Raw genomic sequence first — 26948 nt, forward strand, 5'->3', positions numbered from 1 at the left:
ACTAAGATGCCTTTGTTTCCTCTGTACAGAACTGTTTCCAGTTATATAATGGATTGACGGAGACCAGCAACCACAAGAAGCATTGGGGAGGGGGGGATTCTGCACTCTGCAGGTGTGTTTGCCAGGCTTTTTTTTTTTTTTTTTTTTTTAAACCACAGTGTGGCAATTGACACCTTGCATACAGGGTGACTTTCTGTAGGAAAGGAGGATTCTGCTTCCATTTGCCCTAGCTGGGTGCCACCAGGAATTCATAACCCCCAAGTAAGCATAGAACCTTACTTTTCAAATGACATTCTTAGAATCGTAGACTACTAGAGTCGGAAGGGGCCATTCAGGCCGTCTAGCCCAACCCCCTGCTCCATGAAGGATTTTTTTTGAAGATGACGTCCTTCAAAAGCACTGAGCAAGCCCAGCAGAGGAGCTTCCCCAGCAGAGGGGAAGAGCACCTGCCTGCCACCCAGCGGGTTCAGTGACATGGTTCTGCCCTTGTGGTCTCCAAGGACCGCATATACCGTTCTGAGCTACTGGAAGAAAGGGCAAGATAAAATATGACATTCTGAGGTGGGGCAGATGCAGGAACCCAGGGCTTCTGGTGGGGCCCGCCACCATGGGCCCATACACCTCTCCCATTATCTTGCCATGTGCTCTTCCCTACTCACCTGCTTGCAAGTGCTCTGCCCCCCATTCTTCCAGCTTCCCAGCATGGATGGGAAAGCACTAGGGATGCCAGCCTCCAGTTGGGACCTGGGGATCCCTTGGAATTTCAGGTCATCCCCAGACTATGGAGATTTCCCCCTCCCTCTGGGAAAATGGATGCTTTGGAGGTTGGACTCCATAGCATTACAGAACACTGAGGCCCCACCCTACCCCAAACCCTGCCCACTCCTGGCTCCACCCCCAATGTCCCCAGGTATTTCCCAACCCAGAGCTGGCAACCCTAGGAAGTGCATGGAGATGGTGCACAACAGCAGCCAGGGTTAGTTTATCCATTTAGCACATGTAGCATGTGCTATGGGTCCCATTCTTCCAAGGGCCCCACACAGTGCCTTCACCCCATAGATCTGGGCCATAGCCTTTCTCCTCCCCCCTTTTTCCTTGGAGTGGCACCCCTTTCCACTGTGGGGCCCCCTCTGCCCCCCAGTCTGGCTGCTCCCACCAAAATTATATTCTGCCAGGGGCCCATGAAACCTTAAACTGGCTCTGGTGCTATGGGCCCCCAAACCCTTAAGCCACTCCGGCCATAGGCCATTCTGGTTCTCCAGCCGCCACACTACCGTCTGCACACTCCAGTCCCTGCTTTTGGGAAACAACATGAATGTCATGCGGGAGTCAGTGAACTCAGGCAGTGGGAGTTTTGTGAAGGGTGGGGGAGAAGATGCAAAGTCAGGGGGGCAGGAGAGGGAGGCATGCCCACTGGTAGTGAGCAAAAGACAGCTCCAGTGCCCTGTTTGCCCAGGGCCCTCCAAAACCTGCCACTGGTGCTGTGCTACTTGTTTGTTAAAAAGTCCAGAAGTGCAGGGTTGCCTTTGGTGTCTAGATCTGAGTGCCAAGAAATGAACTGGGAGGCGGGAGAGAGCAAAACAGAGAGGAGATAAAACCAGGCAGGTTTGCTACCTAAGAGTAATCTTTGGGAAAACAAACTATCTTTTGTGTTCTCTTCTATAAAGACTTCTCTGTCATGTTTATAGATTTCCACCTCTGGCTATATTTTAAGAGCTTTGCACATCAACCTGCAAAACCCTCACAGCCAGGTCATAAATCTTCACCCCAAACTATCATTATCTGCCAGAAAATATGATCGCTTTTCTCTTAACTTGTTTCAGAGAGGCTGCCAAGGGGAATAGGTCTACTGGGGAGCACTTTCCCCTCCTGGCTGCCTATTCATGCTGAAGTCTAGCAGAGGGATGCTGCCAGATTTCACTCATAACATCATCAGGTCTTCTTGTGGAATTATCTGCCGTAAGAATGCGATGCTAACCAGAGATTTAGACATTTGGGCTGCCCTGGGCCAGTTAGTACCCCAGGCATGGCGCATCGTAGGCCTTTTGCAGCTTATGAATGGAAAATTGGCCTTCTGGATGCAACGTTGACCAGCAAGGTGGGAAATGGCATGCTAGGATCTGCAAATCTGCTAGAGCAGGGGTAGTCAACCTGTGGTCCTCTAGATGTTCATGGACTACAATTCCCATGACCTAATGAAATTGAAAACTCCAGCCCCCACGTAGAAATTGGCTACCCTAAAATGCAGCTTGTAATGTCAATAAAGTTGATGCTGTAGTAAATTGGCTGGCAGAGCTGGGGATAGAAGAAGGGAAGGAGGAAGACCACTGTTAGATCCCTGACGGGGGAGAAAATTCCACCTGATTTTAAATTCGGGGCAGAGTGAAAGCCGGAGTCTCCTGCCAAGTGGCCTCAAGTCCTTCCAGAAAACACCACGCGCTCTTCCCATCCCACTTCTGAATTCTGCTAACTCTATTTATAAAGCAAAATTGCTCGGCAAAGCATGCTGGGTAATGACATGCACACAACTGCCAAGACAGGATTAGGGCTAACTGCATGGCAGCGATACCGAGCGCGGCAAGGTGAGAACGCTTGTGCATGCTGCAAGCCAGTTCTTGAAAGAGCAACCCCCAGGGCACTGCTGATCACCGTGAGTGCAGCTGGCAAATTCTAACCCAGCCATTGAATTCTCACTGTGCCCCTAATGGCATTCTGACTGATGCCCAGACTCAGATAAAAAGCAAAGCAGAGATCTGGATTAAAGGTTCGTTGAGACCGCCTGCTGTCCTGGTGCTCGGCTAAACAGCTGCCCTGCGGCTGGCATCGCAACGCCTCAAACCATAATTCGTGTGGACCTTTAATCATTTCAGACTTTGCAGAGAACCACTTAAGCTAGGGCCTACAGTGAAATCTTAAACAGAGCTATGCAACTTACGGATCCATTGAATGTTGTAGATTTAGAAGGGTGTAGCTCTGTTTGAGATTGAGCTGGGAGTAATGTAAGATGCCACAATCATTCAGGGCTATTAGATGGCCTTCTTGAAAAATCAAAATATCACTTTATCACTTGCTAGGGGGTAAACTGAAAAGGAACACAAAGTCTGGCAGAACAGCTAGCCTCATTTGCTTAAGCAGAAACATAAAGTAGGATTGCCAGGCTGAGTCTGAGGACTTGGGGGTGGGGGGTGGGGCTCAGGGCAGGAACAGGCTGAGGAGCCAACTTTGTGAGAGAGAAGATGTCACTTTGGGCAAAAAATGTGAAAAGGAAGAAAGGGCCAATCAAGAGCAATAAATTATCTCGCTTTGCAATACAGCGGCCATAATGCTATTTCTCAAAGCGTATGGAAATGCTCCCAGAAAAAAACAGCAGAAGCTCTAGGAATTCTTGGAAGTTCTATGGTAAACCATAGCATTCTGGCAATTCCTAGAGATTCTGGAAATATTGTGGTAAAACCATATTGTTTCCAGAGATTCCCAGTGCTATCCTATTGCTTCCGGGTTTTCTCTTTTGGAGGATGGACTCTATGCCTTGTACTCCCCTGAGGTCCCTGTCCTCTTCAGGCTCCATCCCCAAATTTCCATGAATTCTCCAACTTGGATCTGCAACCCTGCCCCCTTCCCCCACCAGTAGCCAGGGGGGACCTCACAATCCTACTCCTAGAATTAGAATTAATCTCCGGACAACAAAGATCAATTTCCCCGAAAAACAACAAAATCTGTTGTGTCTGGAGTTTTGCCAAGGACCGAATTTGAGGTCCAAGGTAGGGTTATAAACCTGCATTGCAACTGACAAATGCACAGCTAGACCCCATCTGCTGGATCCAGTCAGTTTAAAGTGAAACTGGATCAATAGCATGCATTGGCAGGAAGTTCTATTGTGGAGCTTTGGTATATAAGTTTGGGTTGCTTGTGGGTTTCTTGGATTCAGTTTTTGCCTCTTTGTACCATCATGGTAGTGCCTCTTGTGGCGCAGAGTGGTAAGGCAGCAGACACGCAGTCTGAAAGCTCTGCCCATGAGGCTGGGAGTTCAATCCCAGCCGCCGGCTCAAGGTCGACTCAGCCTTCCATCCTTCCGAGGTCGGTAAAATGAGTACCCAGCTTGCTGGGGGGTAAACGGTAATGACTGGGGAAGGCACTGGCAAACCACCCCGTATTGAGTCTGCCATGAAAACGCTGGAGGGCGTCACCCCAAGGGTCAGACATGACCCGGTGCTTGCACAGGGGATACCTTTATCTTTTTTTTACCATCATGGTGGGGTCACAATAAAGAGCTGAAATGAACTCCCAGCATCTTATGAAACCATGGATTTAACAGAATCTATGACATTATATCCAGCTAGGGATGCCAGTTCTCTGCTCGGACCTGGGGATCCCCTGGAGATTGCTCATCTCCAGGTGACAGAAATCAGTTCCCCAGAGCTGTTTGATGGGGGGTTATATTGTACCCTGTGATGAGTCCCCAGAGAGTGGTGGGCTAAAAATCTAAGGAATAATTTTTAAAAATAAAATCATGTGAAAGAGTACAAAACCAGGTTAAGAGAAAGGAAGCCATTCAAAGTTAACTGCATATTAAACCATAATCTCTCTCTCTCTCTCTCTCTCTCCCTCTCTCTCCCCTACCCTCTTTCCTTATTTGAAAAGACAACTGATGTTAGCCTGGCTATTAGCATCTTGTCAAACAACATGCATTAATAAAAGCAGGCAGTTGTTATGCCAAACCATCCAACGTTCTCACAAAAGCCAAGCTCAAAATAGAGGCTGTATTAATAAACCTGACCAGACCAAACAGAGCACTCGTTCCTGGCACGGCTCTTTCATGCCCACTGGGGCTGTTAGCTCTGGAAAACAATCATTAAGCCTGGTCGCTCCTTAAAAATTATTGCCTTTTATTATGGCCTGAGCATTGCCAACATCATCAAGAGACATGAATGCAGATTTTAAAAGGGAAACAACAAAGCCCCGCCTGCCCTGGAGGTTGCCTTCCTTGCATTTGGCTCACGCTGCTTGAAGCAAGGCCAGAGAGCATTAATCTCTGGGATCAGGTGAACTTTTCAGTATTCAGTAACTGCATTGTTGAGCTTCAATCTGTGGACAACAAATATGCAGCAATGTGAAACACCAGCTGGGTCTGCTAGGGTTGCCAGCCTCCGGGTAGGGTCTGGATAGGGTTGCCAGCCTCCGGATAGGGATGCCAGTCTCCGGGTAGGGTCTGGATAGGGTTGCCAGCCTCCGGGTAGGGTCTGGATAGGGTTGCAGCAATGTGAAACACCCACTGGGTCTGCTAGGGTTGCCTACGGGTAGGGTCTGGATAGGGATGCCAGCCTCCAGGTGGGACCTGGGGATCCCCTGGAATTACAGCTCAGCTCTAGTCTACAGAGAGCAGTTCCCCTGGGGAAGATGGATGCTTTGGAGGGTGGACTCTATGGCATTGTGCCCCACTGAGGTCCCTGTCCTCCCTCAGGCTCCACCCCCAAATCTCCAGGGGTTTCCCAACCTATATATGGCAACCCTATCCCCTGCATCCCCTGCAAGTGGCCAGGCAGGACCTGACAACTCAAGGTCTGGAGATCTCCCAGAATTACAACTGACCTCCAGGGAGGAGTTGCCCTTTCTCGGCTAGGATTTTATGAAAAACTGGGGTTTCTTGATGGCCCCGGAAGGGTTTCCCAAATGGGTGGGAGGTAATTAGTTTTTAATACATTTTTAAAACTTGTTGAGCATTTATTGGGTGATATGATCATATATGGTCATGTCAACCTGCCTCCCCCCCCCCTTCCCAAGATGGCCAATGATGGGCCTGGAGGAGGTGAGAAGGGATTGGCTCCCGGGTGGGTTGGGTACACAGCTATGCCTCCCCGCCATATTCTGAACAACATATTCCAAGGACTGAGAGAGATCATTTGCTCTCCCCTTTCCCTCATGTCTGGGGCACTATAGGAACCCCAGAAGGTATCTGTTGTGGGGAGAAGAAGTTGGTCATCATTCATAAGGTCCCCATAACATGGGAGGGACTCGGAATTACTTAACACGCACACACACATGCACACAAACACAGAACTAGAGTTGCCACCCAAAGACCAGAAATGGGATGTTACACCTTCTGTTGAAACAGGAGAGAAGGTAGCTCCAGTTTCCTCACACCAGGACCTTCCAAGGTCCATTCAAACAACCACGTCCATTTCTGTTATCCAACACTCTTGGAATTCTTCTTGGTACTTCATATCCATTTGGGAGAGAGATGGGTGTAGAGGTAGCCACCCAGCCTAATCCTCTACATCCATGGGAGCTTGAAGGACGCATGTGAGTTGAGTGGGAATAAAAGAAATGTTGGGGAAGGCATCCTGTACTTTTGCACAAAGTTACTAAGACTGCTCTGCAATTTGGCTGATTCTCAGGTATCCCAAGATACCAGTGTTTATGTATATGTGGAAACCTGGAAGCTGAGAATCTCACCCGTTACGTTTTAACATGCCCACTATTTGATGAGCCAAGGAAGAAATTTATTTTAAGGTTAATTCAGGAGGCACCCACAATGCCTGAGCAGGGCAAATGGATATTTTCATTGTCTGATACTGATCCATATATATCCAACAGATATTGATGCCTTTGCAGCCAGTAAAGATGTAATGGGCATGAAAAAAAATAGTATCCCAAGACTTTTAAACCCTAAATATTATTCTTAACTTGCTAATGGGATTTTGTCTGTTACTATCTTTTTAGCTAAATCATATGCATATTTTAATTATTATTGCATTGTGAAGGCCTTTAGCAAATACAATAAAATATTTATCTCTCTCTCATCTATCTATCTATCTGTCTGTCTGTCTGTCTGTCTGTCTGTCTGTCTGTCTGTCTGTCTGTCTGTCTGTCTGTCTGTCTGTCTGTCTGCTAAGACTGCCCCTTTCTGGATAACAAGAAGGCAACGTGATATCTAGCAGGGTCCACATTTTGCGCTTCCCCTTCCCCGATCCTCCCCGTAACCGTGGTCCACCATTTCACTGTTTTGTGCCATCTCCTTCCCAAACTGTAATAACAGCATTCAAAGTATTTCACATACCGGATCTTGTTACAGACTTTACAGCATCAGTAAGGGAGGCCATGCTGTAAATGGGGGGGGGGGGGAGCTAAAACTGAAAGAGAGGGTAATGCACAGGACCACCTAGGGAGTCCATCACACAGGCAAGATTTAAACCAGGGACTTGTTGCTTTGTAGCTGAACCTCTTGCCAACTGGACGAGACCAGCTGTTAAGAGGGTGTAACCTAATTTATTTCCCAGTTGATCATAACTGATCCTTTACAGAGTGCATTAAGGTGCTTGCTTCGGTATCATAAGCCGGCATCCTTGCCTTTCTTGATTTCGCACTGCTAGGAAAACGGAACGAAAGCCCATCGCTGTGGAAAAGCAGCCTTCGGTCTCACCTTCCTCCTCGGCATTGCATTTCGAAGCTATGTGAAGAAGCAAGGGCCCTGTGGAGGTTAATGGTGTCCATTTAAATCTCTCAAATACCTACACACAAATATACCATGCAGGCAAAGGATTAACTCTAAATCTGTCCGGATTAGCCGAGGGGCTTTGCACGACGATTTGGAATTTCGGGGGAGGGGGGAAATGAGACGAAATTGTCATTTTTGTCAACTTTACAGTACAACTTGATCCTTCGCATATAATGAGTTGTAAGCCCGGCAATATCCACAGGATCAGGTGAAGAGAAAACTTTCACTGGGGAAAAAAACTGGTGGAATTTGTAGGGTCATGATATCCTAGAAGTTGGACCAAGGGCATCTAGTCTTAAGGCCAGCTCGGCCAAGGTAGGTCTGAGATTTACACACTGCTGCCTGGTGCTGTCAAATGCCTTTGAAAATAAGTTTCCATTTCCTATTAAAAACAAACACGCTTGAAACATTATAGTTAGCATTGGGGGTCCAAGTAGAGACAGCTCAGGTTTGCTGCACTCAATTCCCTGCTAAATTTACATCTGCAAATGTTGGGTGAGCTCTGAATGTGGAAATATTTGCTAAAGATTCACCAGAAATCCCATACCTGCATGACATCCAGGGAACCTGGATTTCAGTATTTGATAGCTAAAAGTATCAGAGGTTTGACACATCATGCTTGCTATAAAGTTATAAAATAATATATCTGACTGCAGTAGATTTGATGTGCAATAGTATTTTGTATTATTAACATGGGGAATTTTTGTACTCGATGCTGTCCAAAGAATGTGAGATTAAATCTTGTCTTAGAAAATGTAGCTTGGAATTCCAAATGCAAAATTTGGCATGACAGATATATCTGATACTGAATTCTCCCATCCTTCACAATGGGAGACTTAAGTATGCGGACAAATCATTCTGATTGTGATAAATATGACTTAAATGTGCTTAACTTTGGCGGGGATGTACCTCATGTTCAATCATGTCTTTGCTCTTGTTTGCAATGTAACCAAACTGCTTTTGAGTTGCTTCCAAAAAGACATGATTTCTGAGGTGACTGGGGAGGAATAAGAGCAGACATTTACAAAAGGAGGATCTAGGGTTTGTTTTTCCCATCTTGAGAGTGCAGTGTTTTCCAGATGTCTCCCAAACTTTTATGGGTGAGCAAAACTACTTGTTCCTAAGGTCACTGGGCTGCTGCTAAAAATGGCAGCCCTGAGTTCAGTTTTGTTCTCCCCTTATTCAACCTGACCAGTACCCTGAGATCATCACAATTCCCCTGCCCTTTTCAATTAAACATATCCCAGATCCTTATGAGAACTTCATGAAGGGCATGTATTTGACCTGCCCTCCAGCAGCTGCATTGGTTGCCGGTAGATTTCCAGATCAGGTTCAAGGCTTTGGCTCTGGCCTTTAAGGCCCTATGTGGTCCTGTGTATCTGAGGGACTGTCTCTCCCAATATGTCTCCTGCAGAACACTTCATTCATCAGGTGCTAATCTGTTGGTGATCCCTGGCCCCAAAGACATCCACCTGACCTCCAGCCTGGTGGAATGCGTTGCTGTCTCAGATTAGAACCCTGACGGAGCTATTAGAGTTCCGCAGAGCCTGTAAGATTACACTCTTCTGCCAGGCCTACAATTGAGGCCATGATGGGCTAAGATCATGGTGGCCTCCCTCCTCTCCTTTCAGTGGTGGGCTAAGATCGTGGTGGCCTCCCTCCTTTCGTGGTGGCCTCCCCCCTTATTTGCAGATGGGCACCTGGCCTACAGTCAATTCCAGTAGGGTGAGGTGGGGGGTGCTCTTTTGTCAGTTTTTTAATTTTTAGGATATTTTAATCTGCTTATGAATGTTTTTCTCTATTGCTATAAACCATCCCCATGCCCCTGAGACAGCTTGTTGGGAGGGCAGTATAAAACTCAAATAAATAATAATAACAAATCAAATAGCTGTTATTCTGTCCCTCCTTAAAGAAGATTGGTAGGTATAGCTCTCCCTCCATTTTATTTTCACTTTAAATCCTGTGTGGTAGGTTAAACTGAAAGAGACAGATCCAAAGGTGCCCCTTAATTTCATTGAAAAGTGGGGATTTCACAATGGTGTCCCTTGTCCTATGTCGGTACCCAAAGCCATTACCGTCACACTGTTCAAGGGATGAGAAACCCTAGATGAAGAAGAAGAGCTGGTTTTTATGCCCCACTTTCACTGCCCGAAGGAGACTCAAAGCAGCTTACAAATGCCTTCCCTTCCTCTCCCCACCACAGACACCCTTTGAGGTAAATGGGGCTGAGACGGTTCTGATTTTGGTTTTGGCCCAGTATTTGGAACCGAAACCCATCTTTCCGTCCTCAAATGGCTGTGCACTGTGAAGAGGAGGGTTGGGTGTTACAGAGGCCCAAAAACATCTACACATGATGGAGCTGAGAATAAGGCACATACCTCATTAGCAGATGCATGATTACCCCTTTATTTTCACTTTTTTGGTTCTGTTTTCTTTTTTTAAACTTGCTTCCAACTAGAAACAAAGAAGCAATCTCTGTACCAAAGATCAACTCGGGCAAAATGACAATCTGCCTGATAAGTGGGGATAATTATAAAGGAAGCTGTGATGGCCCTCATGGAATTTGTCAAGGTACACACAGCTGAGTTTCGGTTGTTCTTGGCCTGCGCATTGACCTGAGGCGGTAAATTCCTTCTCCTCCTCAGCCCCCTTTCCTTGCCTTCTTCCTTTTGCTGTTTAAATAGTTTGTCAGTGAATTATCCTGTTAATAACGTGCTAGTGATGACAGTTCAGCAAAGCAAAATGGTCCTTTAACTGAGGGCCCGATCAATCCACAAGCAAAATAAACAAGAGAGGAACAGGTGAGGGAAAGAACAAAAAGAGAGAGGAAGCTAAAATTAAGACCGCTGGCAGGTATGAGGAGCAATTGACACTGAAAGACCCAATGCCTCCTGTTTCCTTTCTTTTGTGGCTGAACTTGGGATGCTCAGAAAGGGGACATGGTTGAAGTGATGATGGAATTTTTTAAAATAATATTGAAAATAATTATGGATCCATGTGGTATAGTGGCAAAATAGGGTTCACATCCTTCTTCAGCTGTGGAAATCTTTATTTCTATCTGCCTATCTGCCTATCCCTGAGTGTAACATGATTATTTCTATCTGCCTATCCCTGAGTGTAACATGATTATTTCTATCTGCCTATCCCTGAGTGTAACATGATTCACAGGAACAGAATTATTATAAGAATAAAATGGCAAAAGATCTCTGAACATCACCCTGCGTTCCTGAGAGAAAAGGCAAGATAAAAGAATTGATACATATAAGAACATATCTTCAGTATTACATGAAGAGAGCCAGCATAGTTCAGTGGCTAAAAGTGGCAGACTTTAATCAGGAGAACTGGGTTCCCCCCCCCCCTTTCCTATGATGCCTACTGGGTGACCTTGGGCCAAGTCACAGTTCTCTTGGAACTCTCTCAACTCCACCTGCCTGACATGGTGCCTGTTGTGGGAAGAGGAAGGGAAGGTGATTGGGAGCCACTTTGAGACTCCTTCGGGTAGAGAAAAGCAGGGTATAAAATACCAAAGCTTCTTAAGGCTCCAGTCATATTTCAGCAGCAAACCTGTATTTCATGTATGCCCAGAAAAGACACAACTTCATATCAGTACAAGGTGAAAGCAGTCCAACTGTGACAATGTAATGTACCTGACACCCCACCAACACACTTTAACCACTCCCTGATTCTATTCTTTGTAATGCTCCCTACACCTTATATGCAGATTACACTTCTGCCTTCCTTTCACTTGTATTCAGCCTCCCTATCTTCTGCCAAAAATCTCCTGCCCAAGGCAAGTACCATTCGATTGACGCTTCCCCTGGTCATCATGAATGGATCGGTCAGGTACCCTTCCAGATTCTGACCTCTTCCCACACATGTGGTCTGTCTCACCCATTCTTCTGATACCAGATCAGTTCAACCTTGAGAACTGGTGGAATGATCTTTTGGCGGTAATCCAGAGGAATGGGTTGTTATTTATGATTTGTTGAATGCCCACAAGAACTCATGAATGGTTCAGTGGGATCAAGTCACGTATCACCAAGCTAAATCTCATAACTGTTGATTATATGATTTCCTAAATGGAATTACATCCTTTAAAGTCCATTGAAGTAGGATGCATAGAAAATGCAGAACTTTGGTTGTTCCCTCTGATTCTGGGGTAAACCTGCAACATAGTGTAAAGCCACGTTCGATTCCACAGTAGCCAGAAAACACACGAGCACAAAATCAGCAGGATATTAACTAATCACTGTAATGAATTTTCATAGTCTACAAGTGGTGTCATCCGCACAGGGGAAATTGCTATTTTGTCTACCATGGATTAGTTTCTTCTGCATTATGCAAATCTTTCTCCCAGGGAGTTGCCGGTGCATGACAACTAACCACCCATCCTGGGGAACTCCTACATCTAATGAGTTTTTTTATTTATTTTTTACAAAATTGCGGACGACACAGAAAAATCAATGCTATAATACCCCCTGAGCTTGGGAGTAACTTGAAAATGCCTGCGAAGGAACGGGGGGGGGGGGGCTCATCCTGCCCTATCTAGCAAACAATAGCCTCAGTGTTTTGACTGGGTAATGGACATGTCAGAACAGCCTAGAGAGGTTAGCTCACCTTGTTTGTCTGGCAACAACCTGGGAGCACACCTTCCCCTGTTGGCAGCGTTCATGCATCCCAGCATCCAAGGCAGGTCTGGGTTCACTCTGAGTGCCACAGTGTAGTTATTTCTGTCATTCAGGTTAGCCTTGACTGCTTCAGGTTATAACACAGGGGTTGCGATAAAGAGGAAATGGTCATTTCTATGTATTCTCTTCAGTGGTCCTGAATTCGGATTCCACCAACAATTTTTCTAAATATAGTTGATGGATGGATATTTTGAATGCCATATTCTCTACACCCTGGCCTTGAAACTCAGTATGCTAGAATGGGAAAGAGTGAGTAGCACCTTAAAGACTGCTCACTTCTTCAGATGCCCTCTCAGTCTGTAAACTAGAGATTACGGACAGCATTTAGATCTGGTCCATATCTCATGCTCTGATCTTGGACTGCTGCCTCAATATAGAGTCAGTTAAGGTAGGGAAAATTCCGGTTAACAATCATGTGTTTCTACAGAGAAACGAGAGCCAGCATGGGGTTGTTGTAGTTAAGAGCAGTGGACTCTAATCTGGAGAAAGGGGCTTGATTCCTCACTCTTCCACATGAAGCCTGCTGTGTGACGTTGGGCCAGTCGCAGTTCTCTCAGTTCTCTTTTGATTCTTGTTTTATGGTTTTATGTCCTAGTGTGTGTTAATGGGGTTTTATGGGATTTTTATTGTGGACAAATTGTACCCCACCATGAGCCAGAGCCAGGAGTGGTGGGAAATACTACTACTACTACTACTAGTAGTAGTAGTAGTAGTAGTAGTAGTAGTAGTAGTAGTAGTAGTAGTAGTAGTAGTAAGTAAACCCCTCTCAGCCTCATGTACCTCATAAGATGCCTGTTGTGGGGAGGGAAGGGAAGGTGATTGTAAGCCTCTCTAAGGCTCCTTAAAAACTAGAGAAAAACAGGGTATAAAAAACAACTTTTCTTCATAGTTGGAATTAATTTTTTTCAGTTGGTCATGATATGAGAGGATTGGCTGTAACCTACATATTTTTCACTATGTAATCTCTGTTCATTAGTTTTTACATGGTTTTATAGACTGGAAAAAAAGTTGAGTGAACTCAATAAATAAAACATGTTTACATTAGGATTTTTAAGATAAAGCGAAAGACCATATTGGATGGTGATACCCTGTATTCTTGGTGTTTAGGGAGGGCAACAAGGAGTGGGCTTCTGGCCCTACTGGTGGACCTCCTGATGGGACCTGCGCTTTGGCCACTGCGTGACACAGAGTGTTGGACTAGATGGGCCATTGGCTTGATCCAACATGGCTTCTCTTATGTTCTTAAGTTATGGGAACTTTGAAAAGTGAGCACCTGGGCAGAGCTTCCTTAGTATTAGCTGCTGATTATTAGTATAACCGTCATGGATTGCTGTGAAATAATATAAATAAACCAATGCCCATCAGCATTTCTGAATCATACTATGGGCAGTGAATGAACTTCAGAAAACAGGAGCATTCTCTGCTTCCTGACAGAGATAGCTGGCAAATATTGAGACAATTCTGAATCGAGCCAAAGGTATTCACTCATCACTACTTTGAATTCAGTAAAGGGCTATTGTCTTTCTCTAGCCCGTGCTTCCTATGTGTTCCTTAATAATACAAACATTCTCCTTTGGGTAACATCCTATCCTACCTACTCCCCAAGTTACGAGAAGTTGAAGGACTTGTTATATAGGAATGAGTCAATTTACAGAACATAACAAGGTTAATCTGGGAAGACGAGCCAAGTTTGCAAAGGGAAAACAGATGAAAGATGTTTGGAAAGGACAGAAATGGTTCCTCCTCTGTCTATTCTTCAACTTTCCCAAATGGTAATGGGCCACTAGGAGAAGGAGAATTATATTATATCAGGGTTCAGAAAAGACAAGATTGTACAGTCAGTAGAAACAAGTAGTAAAGTCTTTCTGAACTGCACCACAAGCAGGGAAGATGAATACTGAATAGAAAAATCCTTCCTCCCGCAACTACTATTTCATCAAAGAATGTGTGAAGGAAGAATTTCATGGGATACTGTCAGAACATGAACACATGGGAATCTGTGTTATACTGAATCAGCCCATCCAGGTTAGTTTTATCTTCTCGGATAATTTATTGGGTGATATGACCTTATATGGTCATGCTGACCCACCCGCCCCTCCTAAAATGTCCAATGGACCTAGAGGGGAGGGGAAGGGGAGGGGCCGGGTGGGCGTGTCCACAGCTCTGCTTCCCAACTATATTCCTCCTGATCACACCACTTCTGGGGATTCTTGAATCTCAAAGAATGTTTCAGGGATTTCTCGTTGGCATAAAAAATTGAGAAAGGCTGAGCTAGAGGTTAATACTTTCTCAGTATCTTGGACTTGTTATTGCCAACAGCTGTATTGGGGCATTGAATCTTTTTCTCCGGGGTTCTCAGCCTGGCGACAGCAAAATGCAGAAGAAATCCAGTTCTTAAAAACTTTGGACAAGAGAGGCTTCATTGACTCCTTTATGTATATATTTTATTTTTAATTAAAAAATAAAGGTTATCTCGATACATCTGCTTGCAGCCTTTGGGTCGAAAAATGCACCCTTCAGCAAGACTATTGGAAACACGACGCTCATCTAATCTTGACACACAGGGCTGGAAACGCAACGCAACACTTCTGCTGCAACGTTTTATTCTGAATTCTGTGGCACGCTCTCCCCAGATGCTAAAGACAAAACAAGCACCTTGTAAATCCGGGAAGCACAACTCGGTCAGAAAGAGTTCCAAAGGTTCTGCAAAGCTTCCGTACAGTGGCCGTCAGAAGCCTCAATGGGTCTCAAAAAGCGCTGACTTTGTGGACACGGGTTCAAAGCATTGCAGTTAATCTAAACATCACTGGATGTTTAGATTGACTGATTCGGTAGCTCAGCAGAACAGATCACCCCCCACCCAAAATAACATGTTTGCATTACACAACCGTGAAAAACTTCCTTTAATAAAAATCCTGGTTGTACAACAGCTCAAAGTTGCAGCACTGTATTCATGTTATTATGATTTTTAAAATGACTCCAAATTAAGAATGTGCTTTTCAAAAGCTTCTTCTCCCGAACCATTCCAAACTGTTTTTATTCATATACAAATATCCGTATATCTCAGTAATTAGTTCAGGTCTGAGAGTAACCCTGCCTGAAGATCGCGACGGTGGAAATTGCTGACCCGGAGGGTTTTCAAGGCAACGGACCCAATACACTGGGTAGCGCTCTTTTCTGCCCATCACAGTTGTTGCTCTGTCGGAAGTCTCCCCTCCCCCTTGCATAGGACTCACTCCACAACTCTGAAAGCAGCCCTAGATCTTCAATGCAAAAGTTTGTAGGGTTGATAACCTCCAAGTGGAGCCTGGAGATCTCTCTAGGATAGCCAACCTTGAGATGGCATCTGAAGCTCTCCCACTATTACAATTGATCTATAGACAACCAAGGGCAGTTCGCTTGGAGAAGATGGCTGCTTTGGAGGATGGACTGCACAACATCACATCCGGCTGAGAACCCTTCCTTCCCCCCAAAACCCTGTTTTCCCCAAGGCCCAGCCCCAAAATCTCCAGGTATTTCCCAACTCAGATCTCCCAGAATTACAACTGATCTCAAGATGACAGAGATCAGTTCCCCTGGAGAAAATGGCTGGAGAAGACGGACACTATGGCATTATATTCCTCTGAAACCCCCTAAACCCCAGCCGCCCTAGGTTCCACACCCCCCCCCCATAAGGGATTTCTCCATCGGGAGTTTGCAGTCCTCTCCAGATAGTGCCTAAAGATCTCTGAGAAATACAATTGGACTACAGAGATCAGTTCCCCTGGAGAACATAGCTGCTTTGGAGGGCATTCTGTATGACAGCTCCTTTCCTTCTCAACCTCTCCAAATTCCAACACAAATGTCCGGGGACTCCCCAACCCAAAGCTCCCCAACACTATCTCCCACCCACCACCATAGCTTTTTCAGAATGGCAGAATACCAAGGTGGCAAGTTTTAGACACTCTCTATAAAATACTTTGTTTGGGCCCTTCCCCAATTAAGTGCTGTTGGCTGAAGAAAACCCTGTCAGAAAAGAGAAAGGCCTCACTTCCCAGCAGCCGCTGTTCTGTAGCCTTTGGCTGCTGTTTGGTACCCACTGTGAAAGTCCGGATAATAATGGCAAGACAATCAACCAATCACTCCGGCACGGCGCTGTCCCAAAAGAGCCTCTTCGGACAGGGCTAAGGGAGGTTTCGGCTTCTCAGGTGCCTCCAGAGTCTCAAGTTTCTAAGCATGCAGTCAACGTGTGGAGAAGCACTCAGGATGACCCCCGTCCCGTGGGAGCTGTTGTACACACACAACATGGGGAATGGGGGAAATTGTCACTGTTTACATTGGGTCACTTTCCTCCATGGTGAACTCCATTGGTTTGGTTTTGTAAGGCACATAGTATACACACTTCCGGTTCATACATTGTCCTCTCTTTTTCCTCCGGCTGGCCCTCTCTCACTCTTTTAACTTGATGTTGTTTCCTCTGGGGAGGTTTCCAGTGTGTGTTCAGGAGCCTCCTCTGTCTCTGAGAGGGTGTCCAATTGCTCCTTGGTGGAGTCAGGCTCTTCCACAGCCTGGCCTTCCTCCGAGGTCAGATTCTGAGCTTGGCTGTTCATCTTCTCCTCAGCTTCAATCTCTTCTGAGGTAGGGATAGAGTTTTTCTTGGGGCGCCCTTTGGGCTTCGTGGGAGCTTCCTGGCCACCTTTCAGAACCTGGGCCAAAAACATATTAAGCATTTAATGTCACTTTCAACATCTATAGGGTTGGGGGGCGGGGTTGCCGGATCTCTAGTAAGGCATCAAAGGGAGAATGTTGGGCAGGACAATGGGAAGGGAAGGACTCAATCTACTCTTGGCCATTGCTATTGCATAGAGATGCCAGATGCCCCGCCCCCAGTGGGGGAGGGGTTGGAGGTCTCCTGCTACTTAATACTAGGGATCTACTTAATACTCCATCTACTTAATACTAGGGATTTATTTTTTAAATGTGATTTAGTAAATAACGCAGGTATACACACTCTTGTTACAAAACCATTATGTGAAAACTGAAAACAAAATATAACACAAATTGTAATTTAAAAAAAAAAACTTCTTAAGTGTGTTTGTTTCAAATTTACCTTTTACCCCCCTCCTTCTTTATTATATTTTGTTAATGTAGAGTTATGTCTATTGTGAAACTGAATAATAAGATTATTAAAAATTAGGGGAAATCGTTCTTAAATCTCACATTATATCTGCTATTCACACAACACAATATACACAAAATAGCAGGAAGACTGTAGCAAGTCTTGATAAAGGCCAGGGATGAAGGAAGCGTTTACTTCTGCCTGCTTTGCCCACCCTGCTCTGAATTCTGTTTGGACCCCCCAGGCTTTCTCAACTTTTTAACCATTGAGAAACCCCAAAACATTCTCCAGGCTTTGAGAACCCCAGAAGTGTCGTGATCTTGCAGAATATGGTTGGGAAGCAGAGCTGTGGACACGCCCACCCAGGGCCCCTCCCCTTCCCACTCCCTCCAGGCCCATCATTGGCCATCTTATGAGGGGGCAGGTCAATGTGGCCATACATGGTCATATCACCCGATATATTTAAAAATATATATATATATTCATGTGGATCTGAAGAAGGGTGCGTGCCCATGAAGGCTTAGACCCCGAATTAAGTTTTGATGGTCTTAAAGTTGCCCCTGGACTCAAACTTTGTTCAGACACAACTATGTGAATTGAGACACATCCTGTCCTTGCATTAAATTTGTTCCTAACCTTTTCTCATTCCTGGCTCCTTGGCCTTGATAGCCCAAAGAGAACCCATTCATGGTGCTTACCATTTTCTTCCATTTCATTCGGCGATTCTGATACCAGGTCTTCACTTGGAGCTGAGTCAAGCCCAGTGACTGGGCAAGATCCAACCTAGGAAACAAGAGATCCAGATGAACGGCGCAACAGAGGATGCATGCAGGGCCGACAGCCAAGATCGGATCCCACTGATTTGAACACGAGCAAACAAATTGTTCATACACTGGAGGGGGAAAATCAAGGAAAGACAAAAACCAGTTTCTTGTAATTGCTGTTTCCCCTGCTGAGGAAGAGATAAAGATCCAAGGCAGAACGCAGTGTCCAAATGAGGCAACCGCTTAAGTCAGCCTGCTGGAAGAAATAACAATCCAATCCCTCTTTGGTGTAATTAACAATTCTTAATTGGAATGGCATCATCCACCTAGTATTATCTTAACAAGCTTTTACAGGAGACAGTAAGAACTCATTAAGGCTTCTTCCATGTTTACATTAAATGTTATTTCCACCTTTCCCACCCACCCATCCTGCAATCGGAGTCTCTGGGAGTTAACCCCTTCTTTTCTGCTGTTTCTTTGCCAGCAGGTTGCTCTCACTCTGGCTTGGGAAAATTGACAGATTTTCTCAGCGAGGGGAAAAACAGCTGGGTTGGTGGGCTTCTGGTAGGCAAATAGAAAGGGATGAAATGGTTAAAGTGGCTCCTTCTCCTGCCACTCTGTGCTCCTACATGAGAAAATAATCCTAGTGGCTAAATTTGCAAAAGGAAAATGCGGTCACGTAAAATAAACACAGAAGAGATATTGAGGTATATCTGAGCCTTAAGGCAGAGATCCCACGCATACTTTCTTGGGAGTAAGCATATATAGAACAATATGAACACAGACTTTAAAAAAAACTACATTCTTAAGGTAGTATTAAATGTATTTTAAAAGTAGTTCTTAAAGTATCCCTACTAATGTGGAAGATACCTCTGAGTTAATATATATAGGGTTGGATAGCACGGTTCCTACAAGCCTCAATCATGTTATGTAGAACAGGGGCAGTCAACCTGTGGTCCTCCAGATGTTCATGGACTACAATTCCCATGAGCCCCTGCCATGGGCTAATGGGAATTGTAGTCCATGAACATCTGGAGGACCACAGGTTGACTACCCCTGATGTAGAAGAAGAAGAAGAGTTGGTTTTTATACCCCACTTTTTACTACTCAAACAAGTCCCAAAGTGGCCTACAATTGCCTTCTTCTCCTCACAACAGACACCCTTGAGAGAACTTCTGCTCTTTGAGAACAGCACTATCAGGGCTGTGACTAGGCCAAGGTCACCCAGCTGGCTGCATGGGGAGGAGCAGAATTGGCAGAATTGATTTACCACCACCACCGCCACCCTCTCTCTACCAACGCATGGGCAGTGACACCATATCTCTGCAAGGGAGAGAAGAACCATTAGGACTCCCTGATACAGCACATGCTCGTTGATACGGGAGATGTTCAGATAAATTATCATAGTGCCCAGAAAGCACTAATCAAATGGGTCAGGCAATATTAACTGAATGGCCCTACCATTGAAAGAAGGTTGACTGACTCATGGGAGGTAATTGACCCAAAATGGCTCATGAATGAATTCCACTTATGCTAGATGTTCTCTGCCACCAAGTGCTCGTTAAAACTTCCCTTTCCAAAAGGGCCCATTGAAAAGCACTGATGTTGCGCAAAGGGGAATTTCAGAAGAAAAGGAAATGTTCTCTGTAGCACAGACTACCTAGCGCACGTGCAACTTTCCAGGGCACGTAGAATCCAAGCCTTTGCGTGCAATTTCCTGAGTGCCAAACGATCCCATTTTAAACCCGAAAAGGCTGCCCCAATGCGTGGCCAAATCCCAGTGTTCACACGGGAACGGTGTCTGATGGGATTACTTGCATCAGCGAGCGTGTGCCTCGTCGCAACTAGATTACCTGCAACGCTTACCAACAGTTGGTTGCGCCTGTTGAAAACAACCAGCGCTGCCTAGGCAACCAAAGCAACAAACAGAGAAGGGGACGGGGAGAGGAGGGTTTCGGGAGCAGCACTTGCTTGTCGGGTTCCGTCACGTACAATGTCGGGGGAATATTCATGCCGAGAAATCAGTGCAGCAGCCCAAGCATGTGACTGAGGGTGTCACCCAAGCAGTCATATGAGGTTCTTCCTAGCATGGTGCTAACCACCCTGATGCTTGAGTTGCAACGAATGTGGAGGCTTTGCTAAGCGGGCTAGAATTTCTTTGTGCCGAGCTCACGGGGCTGAGAGTTTCAGCGGCTGAGTGCGTTTGGAGTGCTGTCGAATCTCTGGCCTCGATTGTGGATGCCAAGCACTTGAAACGCAACTGGCGTGGCCACGTGCTTTGGCAGAAGCACACACGGGTTAAAAAAAGCAAAAGGAGGCGTCCCCTTTGCAGGACGGAGAGCGAAGGAGGACGGAGGGTTAAAAAAAGGTATTCCTTGGGGAGTCCAGGTTTCGATAAGAACGAAAGGGAAATTATACCAATAGCTCCTTCGTGCTGTGATGTGCCAAAGAGTGAATGATGTTGATTTCAGGGCACACCACTGGAATGCACAGCATGGCTGGCCGTCCTTGCTAGGTTTTGTGTAAGACTGCAGGCGAATAGCCTATCTACTGCCACTCTATGGTCAAAGTCAGGAAATGCACAGACAAACCAACCAGTCATGTGATTAGCCCTCAAGCCTATAAAACAGGGGTAGTCAAACTGCGGCCCTCCAGATGTCCATGGACTACAATTCCCAGGAGCCCCCTGCCAGCGAATGCTGGCAGGGGGCTCCTGGGAATTGTAGTCCATGGACATCTGGAGGGCCGCAGTTTGATTACCCCTGCTATAAAAGCTCGGAGGCCCAGCTTGTTTTCTGGTCTCGGATACTTTCTGCGGCGTCTATAGGCTGAGGATAGTTTTCTCGTTGCTTATGGGAATTTGGTTAGAAGATGGGGAAGAAGAGATTTTCTTTAGGGGGGGGTGTGTATGGGAGGGGAGAGAATCAGGAAACAACAATCAAATAGGGATCTGGTTTTAGCAATGGTTGTGATAACTGCATTTTCCTCTTCCTGTTAGTCGCTGGCTGATTCTGCACTTACTTTATTTTTTCCATTGTGGATCCTGCTGAAATCAGATCGATTTGAACTTGGGTGTTCCTCTACCCCCCTCCCCCACTGAAACAGAAAGTGTTCTGCACTTGATTAGGGAAGCTCAGAGTGAGGAGGGGAGCCAAGTGCAGCAGGAGCCTCTTTTCTTGAACCGGGGGGGGGGGGGGGAGGATTAGAGACAGGAGAGGAGGGGGGAATAAATCCAAGAGGCAAATCTCTGCTGAGAGAAGTTAGGGCTTCTGGAGCACAGTCATTTAAAGACAAGCCTTGCAACTGGGAACCAGGAAGTCTTTAAACTGATGCCCTGGCCAATCAGGGAAGACTGCTTTGCTACAAGGAACAGATAAAGAAGTTAATTTGCAAAAAGCAGAAATCTGTACACTCACTGGTGCGATTTTTCAAATATCGAGGGTTATATCCACTTCTGGATATCGTGAGGGAAAGCTAGGGTCACTCTGGATCAATCATGCATGTTGCAGAGGGAAAATTTAAAATGAAAATGCAAATCGAATTCAATGTGGATGAGAGGGATTCATTCGAACTGGGAGTGGGTAAAAAGCCCCGTGCAGACTACACCCAGATTTGTGGCAGGGAAGGACCTTTCCTGGAGAAGTGAGCTCATAGCCTGCCACCAACTTGGCTAGTCTTTAAGTTGGAATCTGGAAGCTAAGCAGCGTCAGCCGTGTTTAGTAGGTGGCTGGCATCTCAGAATTGATCCTGATTCTGAGTACCCGGATGAGAGACCACCAAGGAAGATGGAGGTTCCTGTGTGGTGAAAGGCAATGGCAAACCACCTCTGGTTATCTCTTCTCTGGGTTGCCGTCAGGTGGCAGGGACTTGACAGCACCTACTTTTTATTTATTATTAAGGGATATATGCTAACACATTCACCCATCCTAGGACCGAATGCTCTAATTATTTCAGTTGATGATGAAGGTCATTTGGATTTTTATTTATTTATTTCATTTATACCCACACCTTTCTCTCCATGGGGACTCTTGATGGCTGTCATTGTTCACTTTTCTTCTGTTTTATCCTCACAACAACCCTGTAAGGTAGGTTCGACTGAAAACATGGGAGTGAACTTCCATGGCATGAGTTTTTGAACTTGGACCTCCCTTATCCTAGTCTTAACCAATACACCACACTGGCTCTCTGAATATATTAAACTTTTTCCTCGACCACTTCTCCTGTGTTGCAAATCACTTTTTTTTTTAGCAACTTTCATGCCTTCTGGGGTACATTTACATCTCCCTTAGGCCCACCTCCCTCTGTAGATCACAGCCCCCATGGTTACTTAAATTAGAAAAACAAAACTTGGAGACAAATCCACAAAACCCACATATCAAGCGGAGGCCTGCCCTTTGACTTTTTGCTGGTCTTCAACACAATTTTCTTTCTTTCTCCACTGCTCCATACCCATATCAGTGCCCTTTCCATACTAGCCAGTGGAAATATTCAGGCCACGCTTTCAAAGGTTAGGAAGAAGGAAGAACACTCCCCCTCCCCCGCTGCACACCCCCCCCCCCCCCGCTCCGTTCCGTATCTCTCCAGATAAACTCATGCTGGCATAAGCATGTATCAAGCACTCCCAAAGCCCAGGACGTATTTTCCACTGATATGATCTATTCATGTAGCCTTTGATTCTAGGAGAAGGCAGCTTTGAAATCTAATCTGAGCATGTGCCTGCTCACTTAACCAACAGCATGCTCATCTTCACATGCTCAGAAGCCATCACGGAGCTCTCAGCACCCAGACAGGTGGGATGAGCACACCGAGTCACTGTCCCCAATCCTCCAAGGAAGCTTCAAGAACAGTTTGCTGCCCTGGCTTGAATCCCACAAGGACTCCCTTTTTGAAGATTAAGATGCAAACCTAGAGAAAATGCCCAGTTTTAGGAGAGGCACAGCCCAATCCAATGTGGGTTGATTTGAAAACGGGACCCAATGAGATCAGTGGGACGTAATGTCAGGGATGGGTTCATGAGACTGCAGCGTTAAGAAACAAAAGTCAGAAAAGTATTTTCTCCAAATGCAATTGTGTGCTCTGTTTTGGATGTCGATTAGTCATGGGTGCCTATGGCTGTAAAAGAATATACCCATATGGTATACTCTTCCAAGTAAAAAAGAGCAACTGGAGAACGTAAAAAAAAATAGAATTTGTGTGATTAAAATGATGACTTATCTAAAAGTAATACTGAAGCTGGGAGAGAGAAAATAGGGTAGGTCAGATGGCAATAAATTCTATTTTACGCGTCGTCTTCGGAGCCAGCAATGAAATTAACTATTTTAATCTGCTCATCTCACAGAATTCCAAGATAAAATACTGTACTGAGCGTTGCATTTTCTGTTGGATACACTTCTTTTGCAAAGAATTAAAAGATGACATTATTTTTTTTAAGTATATGCCTGCACTTTAAATAACTTCCATACAAATGAGCAAGGTGAAACTGATTTTGTCTTCATAAAGTTAAAGGGCAAGATGACACTATTTTACTTATTCATCAATGAATTTTCACAAAGTTTTATTCTGTACACTAAGGGGAGGGGGGTGAGAGTCAGCCTCAGTGAATCAGAAAATGGGGTTTATTTATTCCTGCATTTCCCAAAGCAGAACATGGAAGTATGACTTTCTCCACGTTGTTGAAATGTTCTTGATCGATTACCACCGAAATGCTCACTAGCAGGCGTCAGTACTGCTGAATATTTATCGTTTCATATATTCATACTCTGTCTCTTGACAATCAGCGCAAATAAGAATGCTTCCAGAAACAATTAAGTTGTTGGCTTGAATACTAAACAGCACAAGCAGTCAAATTTCTAGACTGCTCCATAAGCAATAGTCTGTTTCTACAAACACATTTTAGGGTGTGAACTTACTTCCATATTGTATGTTCTGAGGCATTTTGGAATGAGGAACAGGTCTGAGAGCCAGCATGGTGTAGTGGCTTGAACTGGATTTTGTAAAACCCTGGTGTTTCTTGATGTGGTTTCTCAAAGCCTGGAGAATGTTTCAGGGGTTTCTCACTGGTAGAAAAGGTGAGAAAGGCTGGGCTAGAATGCTGGAGTAGGCCCTGGAAGACTTGGGTTCAAATCCCTACTCTGCCATGGTGGGGAGAGGGAGAGACAAATGAAGTACCTTCATTTCTCACCAAACCAACATGTCATCCTACATCGGAATGCGTGCAATGTACAAATGGGACCAACTCCTAAATAGGTAGGTTCAGACTGCAGTTTTGATCCCCCAGAGGAATCCACCTTCTATGTTTAAGGTTTGGCACCATTCAAACCCTACACCAACGCAAGGATTGTGTATGGCACAGCTTATCCCTGTTCACAAGTTACAATGAGCACATGTGCCATCCATGTACAGTGCACATTTGACTGTTCTGTGTGTGTGTGTGTGTGAGAAATTCTCATGTCACAGTCAGCGACTGCACAGCTGAATGTGCGATGCAAATCCTGCATTTATCCAGATACTGGTGCCCAGTTGCATCAAAAAAGTGAACAAGCATAGGCCATTTCTTATAAAAGATGTATGCATGTCAATACTGTCATATTAACAGGTATCTGGTGCTCTAGGTGGGTGGGTGGGTGGGCAGAAGGAATGCCAGCATCCAAGTGAGACCTGGGGATATGCCAGAATCACATCTTATATCTAAATGACATAGATCTGGAGAAAACAGGTGCTCTGGAGACTGGACTCTATGTTATTGTGCCCTACTGAGGTCTCTGTCCAACCCAGGCTCCATCCCCAAATCCTCAGGTGTTTCCCAATCGGGATCTGACCTTCCCTTTCATTGGCAAGGAGGGGGGCTTGGCAACCCTAGTGGGCAGATACAGCACGCTTTAACCCCTCCTCCTTTCTTCACTGGGTACAGGCACAAGGATTGTGAAATCAGACCCATGCCACAATTAGATGCATCACCCTTATGTGAATTCATGTGCAGAACACAACGGTGCAAAATTGATGGAAACTAAGCTTGGCCAACCCTTTTTAGTACTTGGATGAGAGTCTGCTAAGAAAGTCAAGGCTTGCTTTAGAGAGGGAGGCAAAAACAAAGCTCCCCTGAACGTCTCTTGGCTTGAGAACCCAACGGGATTTGCATAAGTCAGCTGTGACGTGGCAGCACTTATCACCATAGATATATTTATATGTCTGGACCTGGCTTCTAACGTGGGAGAGCAATAATGGTGACCCTGGAGGCCAGGGTCACCATTATTGTTTGAGTTGGATGAATCGATTTTGGTTTCAACTTTGCTGTTTTTAAGCAGTTGTGTATAAATCTAATTGAGAGCCAGTTTGGTATAGTGGTTAGGAGTGTGGACTTCTAATCTGGCCTGCCAGGTTCAATTCTGCGCTCCCCCACATGCAGCCAGCTGGGTGACCTTGGGCTCGCCATGGCACTGATAAAACTGTTCTGACCGAGCAGTGATATCAGGGCTCTCTCAGCCTCACCCACCCCACAGGGTGTCTGTTGTGGGGAGAGGAATGGGAAGGCGACTGTAAGCCGCTTTGAGCCTCCTTCGGGTAGAGAAAAGCAGCATATAAGAACCAACTCTTCTTCTTCTTCTTCTTCTTCTTCTTCTTCTTCTTCTTCTTCTTCTTCTTCTTCTTCTTCTTCTTCTTCTTCTTCTTCTTCTTCTTCTTCTCCTTCTAATTAAGGCAGCCCTATACATCTAATTATAAGTGAACCAATGAATACAATATATACTGTCTCTCCTCTACCAACCTGTCTGGAGTGGACAGATATTTCTGCTTCTGAAATTTCTTCTCCAGCCCCATGAGCTGCAGTTCTGTGAAGATGGTCCTGCTGCGGCGGGGCTTTTTCGAGCGCGGGGTGGGCTGCTCCGTCTCCGATTCGCTGCTCCCGTGAGTCTCGCTGGCCTGGGTCTCGGAGCAGTGGCTTCCGGGAGGTGGGTGGTGCGGGGACAGGACTCGAGAAGCGCCTGCCGTGGGGATGAATTGGGAGACTCGGGAGGGCTGCCTGGTGATGACGGAGATGAGAGGATAGGCCCTCAGAGACGGGGAACCTGAGAGGCAAAATCCAGAGAGGGGAAAAGGTTATTAGACTCCCGGTTTGGACTTTGTAGAAGTTTCCAACATCAAGGCTGAAGTTCAGGTGAGAGCAAACGGAGACCTAGAGGAGACCAACACAGATACCTACTTGAAACTATCTTAATGGAAGGGGATTTATTTCTTTGTATCCTATTTTAAATGGAGTTAGCTGCCCCAAGACTGTTGCAGGAGAGGGGCAGCCTAACAGTCTTATAAATAAATAAACAAACAAACAAACAACAAAAATGTATTATCGTTTTAAAATATTAAAGTCAGATCGTTAAAATACACAATCTGCAATACAAACAGTGGGCCAGAAGGAGGCATCATCGAGGGAATATCAGATGGGGGGTAAGAAGCCCCCCCCATAGAAAACAGGGATGGAAGGACACACCAATATCCCCTGAGAGGGAGGCCATCCCAAAATATCAGTCTCACAAAGCACACTTTGATAAGACATATGCTGTGCCTTAATGGATCAGACCAGGGATCCATCTCCTGTTTCATACAGTAGACATACAGTTGTCCTAAAGGTTCAGCAAACAAGGCATAAAAGCTAAGTTTCACCCCCCCCCCCCCCAATATGCCCTTTCGGCTTCTTTTAAAATTCTGAGCACCCTTAGTGCTTAGTGCTGCTGCTGAGCCAGGGTTGGAGTCCAATCCTATGCAGGTTTGCTCAGAATCATATTCATGACTATTCTATTCGGGGGATTCCTTCCCAGGAAAGGGTTCTTAGGATTGCATTGTTAATGTCTCACCAAATGTAATAGAGCAGAGAGAACCGAGAGTGCTAGAGGTCTGTGTTTTTAGTTTCT

At 45.5% G+C, this 26948-nt stretch overlaps 1 protein-coding gene across 1 annotated transcript in view; it reads right to left on the reverse strand.

Annotated features, from left to right (window-relative positions):
- Positions 1 to 14605: 14605 nt before the first annotated feature.
- BARX2 (BARX homeobox 2) overlaps positions 14606 to 26948 on the reverse strand; it is a 43288-nt gene continuing 30945 nt past the window's right edge. Inside the window, exons 2-4 of the mRNA XM_077306155.1 lie at positions 25808 to 26108; positions 17980 to 18064; positions 14606 to 16868 (exon numbers count right to left, since the gene is read on the reverse strand). Of these exons, the coding sequence (XP_077162270.1) occupies positions 16620 to 16868; positions 17980 to 18064; positions 25808 to 26108 (635 nt within the window). The 3' untranslated portion in view covers positions 14606 to 16619. The remainder of the gene's footprint in view (positions 16869 to 17979; positions 18065 to 25807; positions 26109 to 26948) is intronic.

The sequence above is a fragment of the Paroedura picta genome, chromosome 12, assembly GCF_049243985.1.
Source record: "Paroedura picta isolate Pp20150507F chromosome 12, Ppicta_v3.0, whole genome shotgun sequence".
Lineage (NCBI taxonomy): Eukaryota > Metazoa > Chordata > Lepidosauria > Squamata > Gekkonidae > Paroedura > Paroedura picta.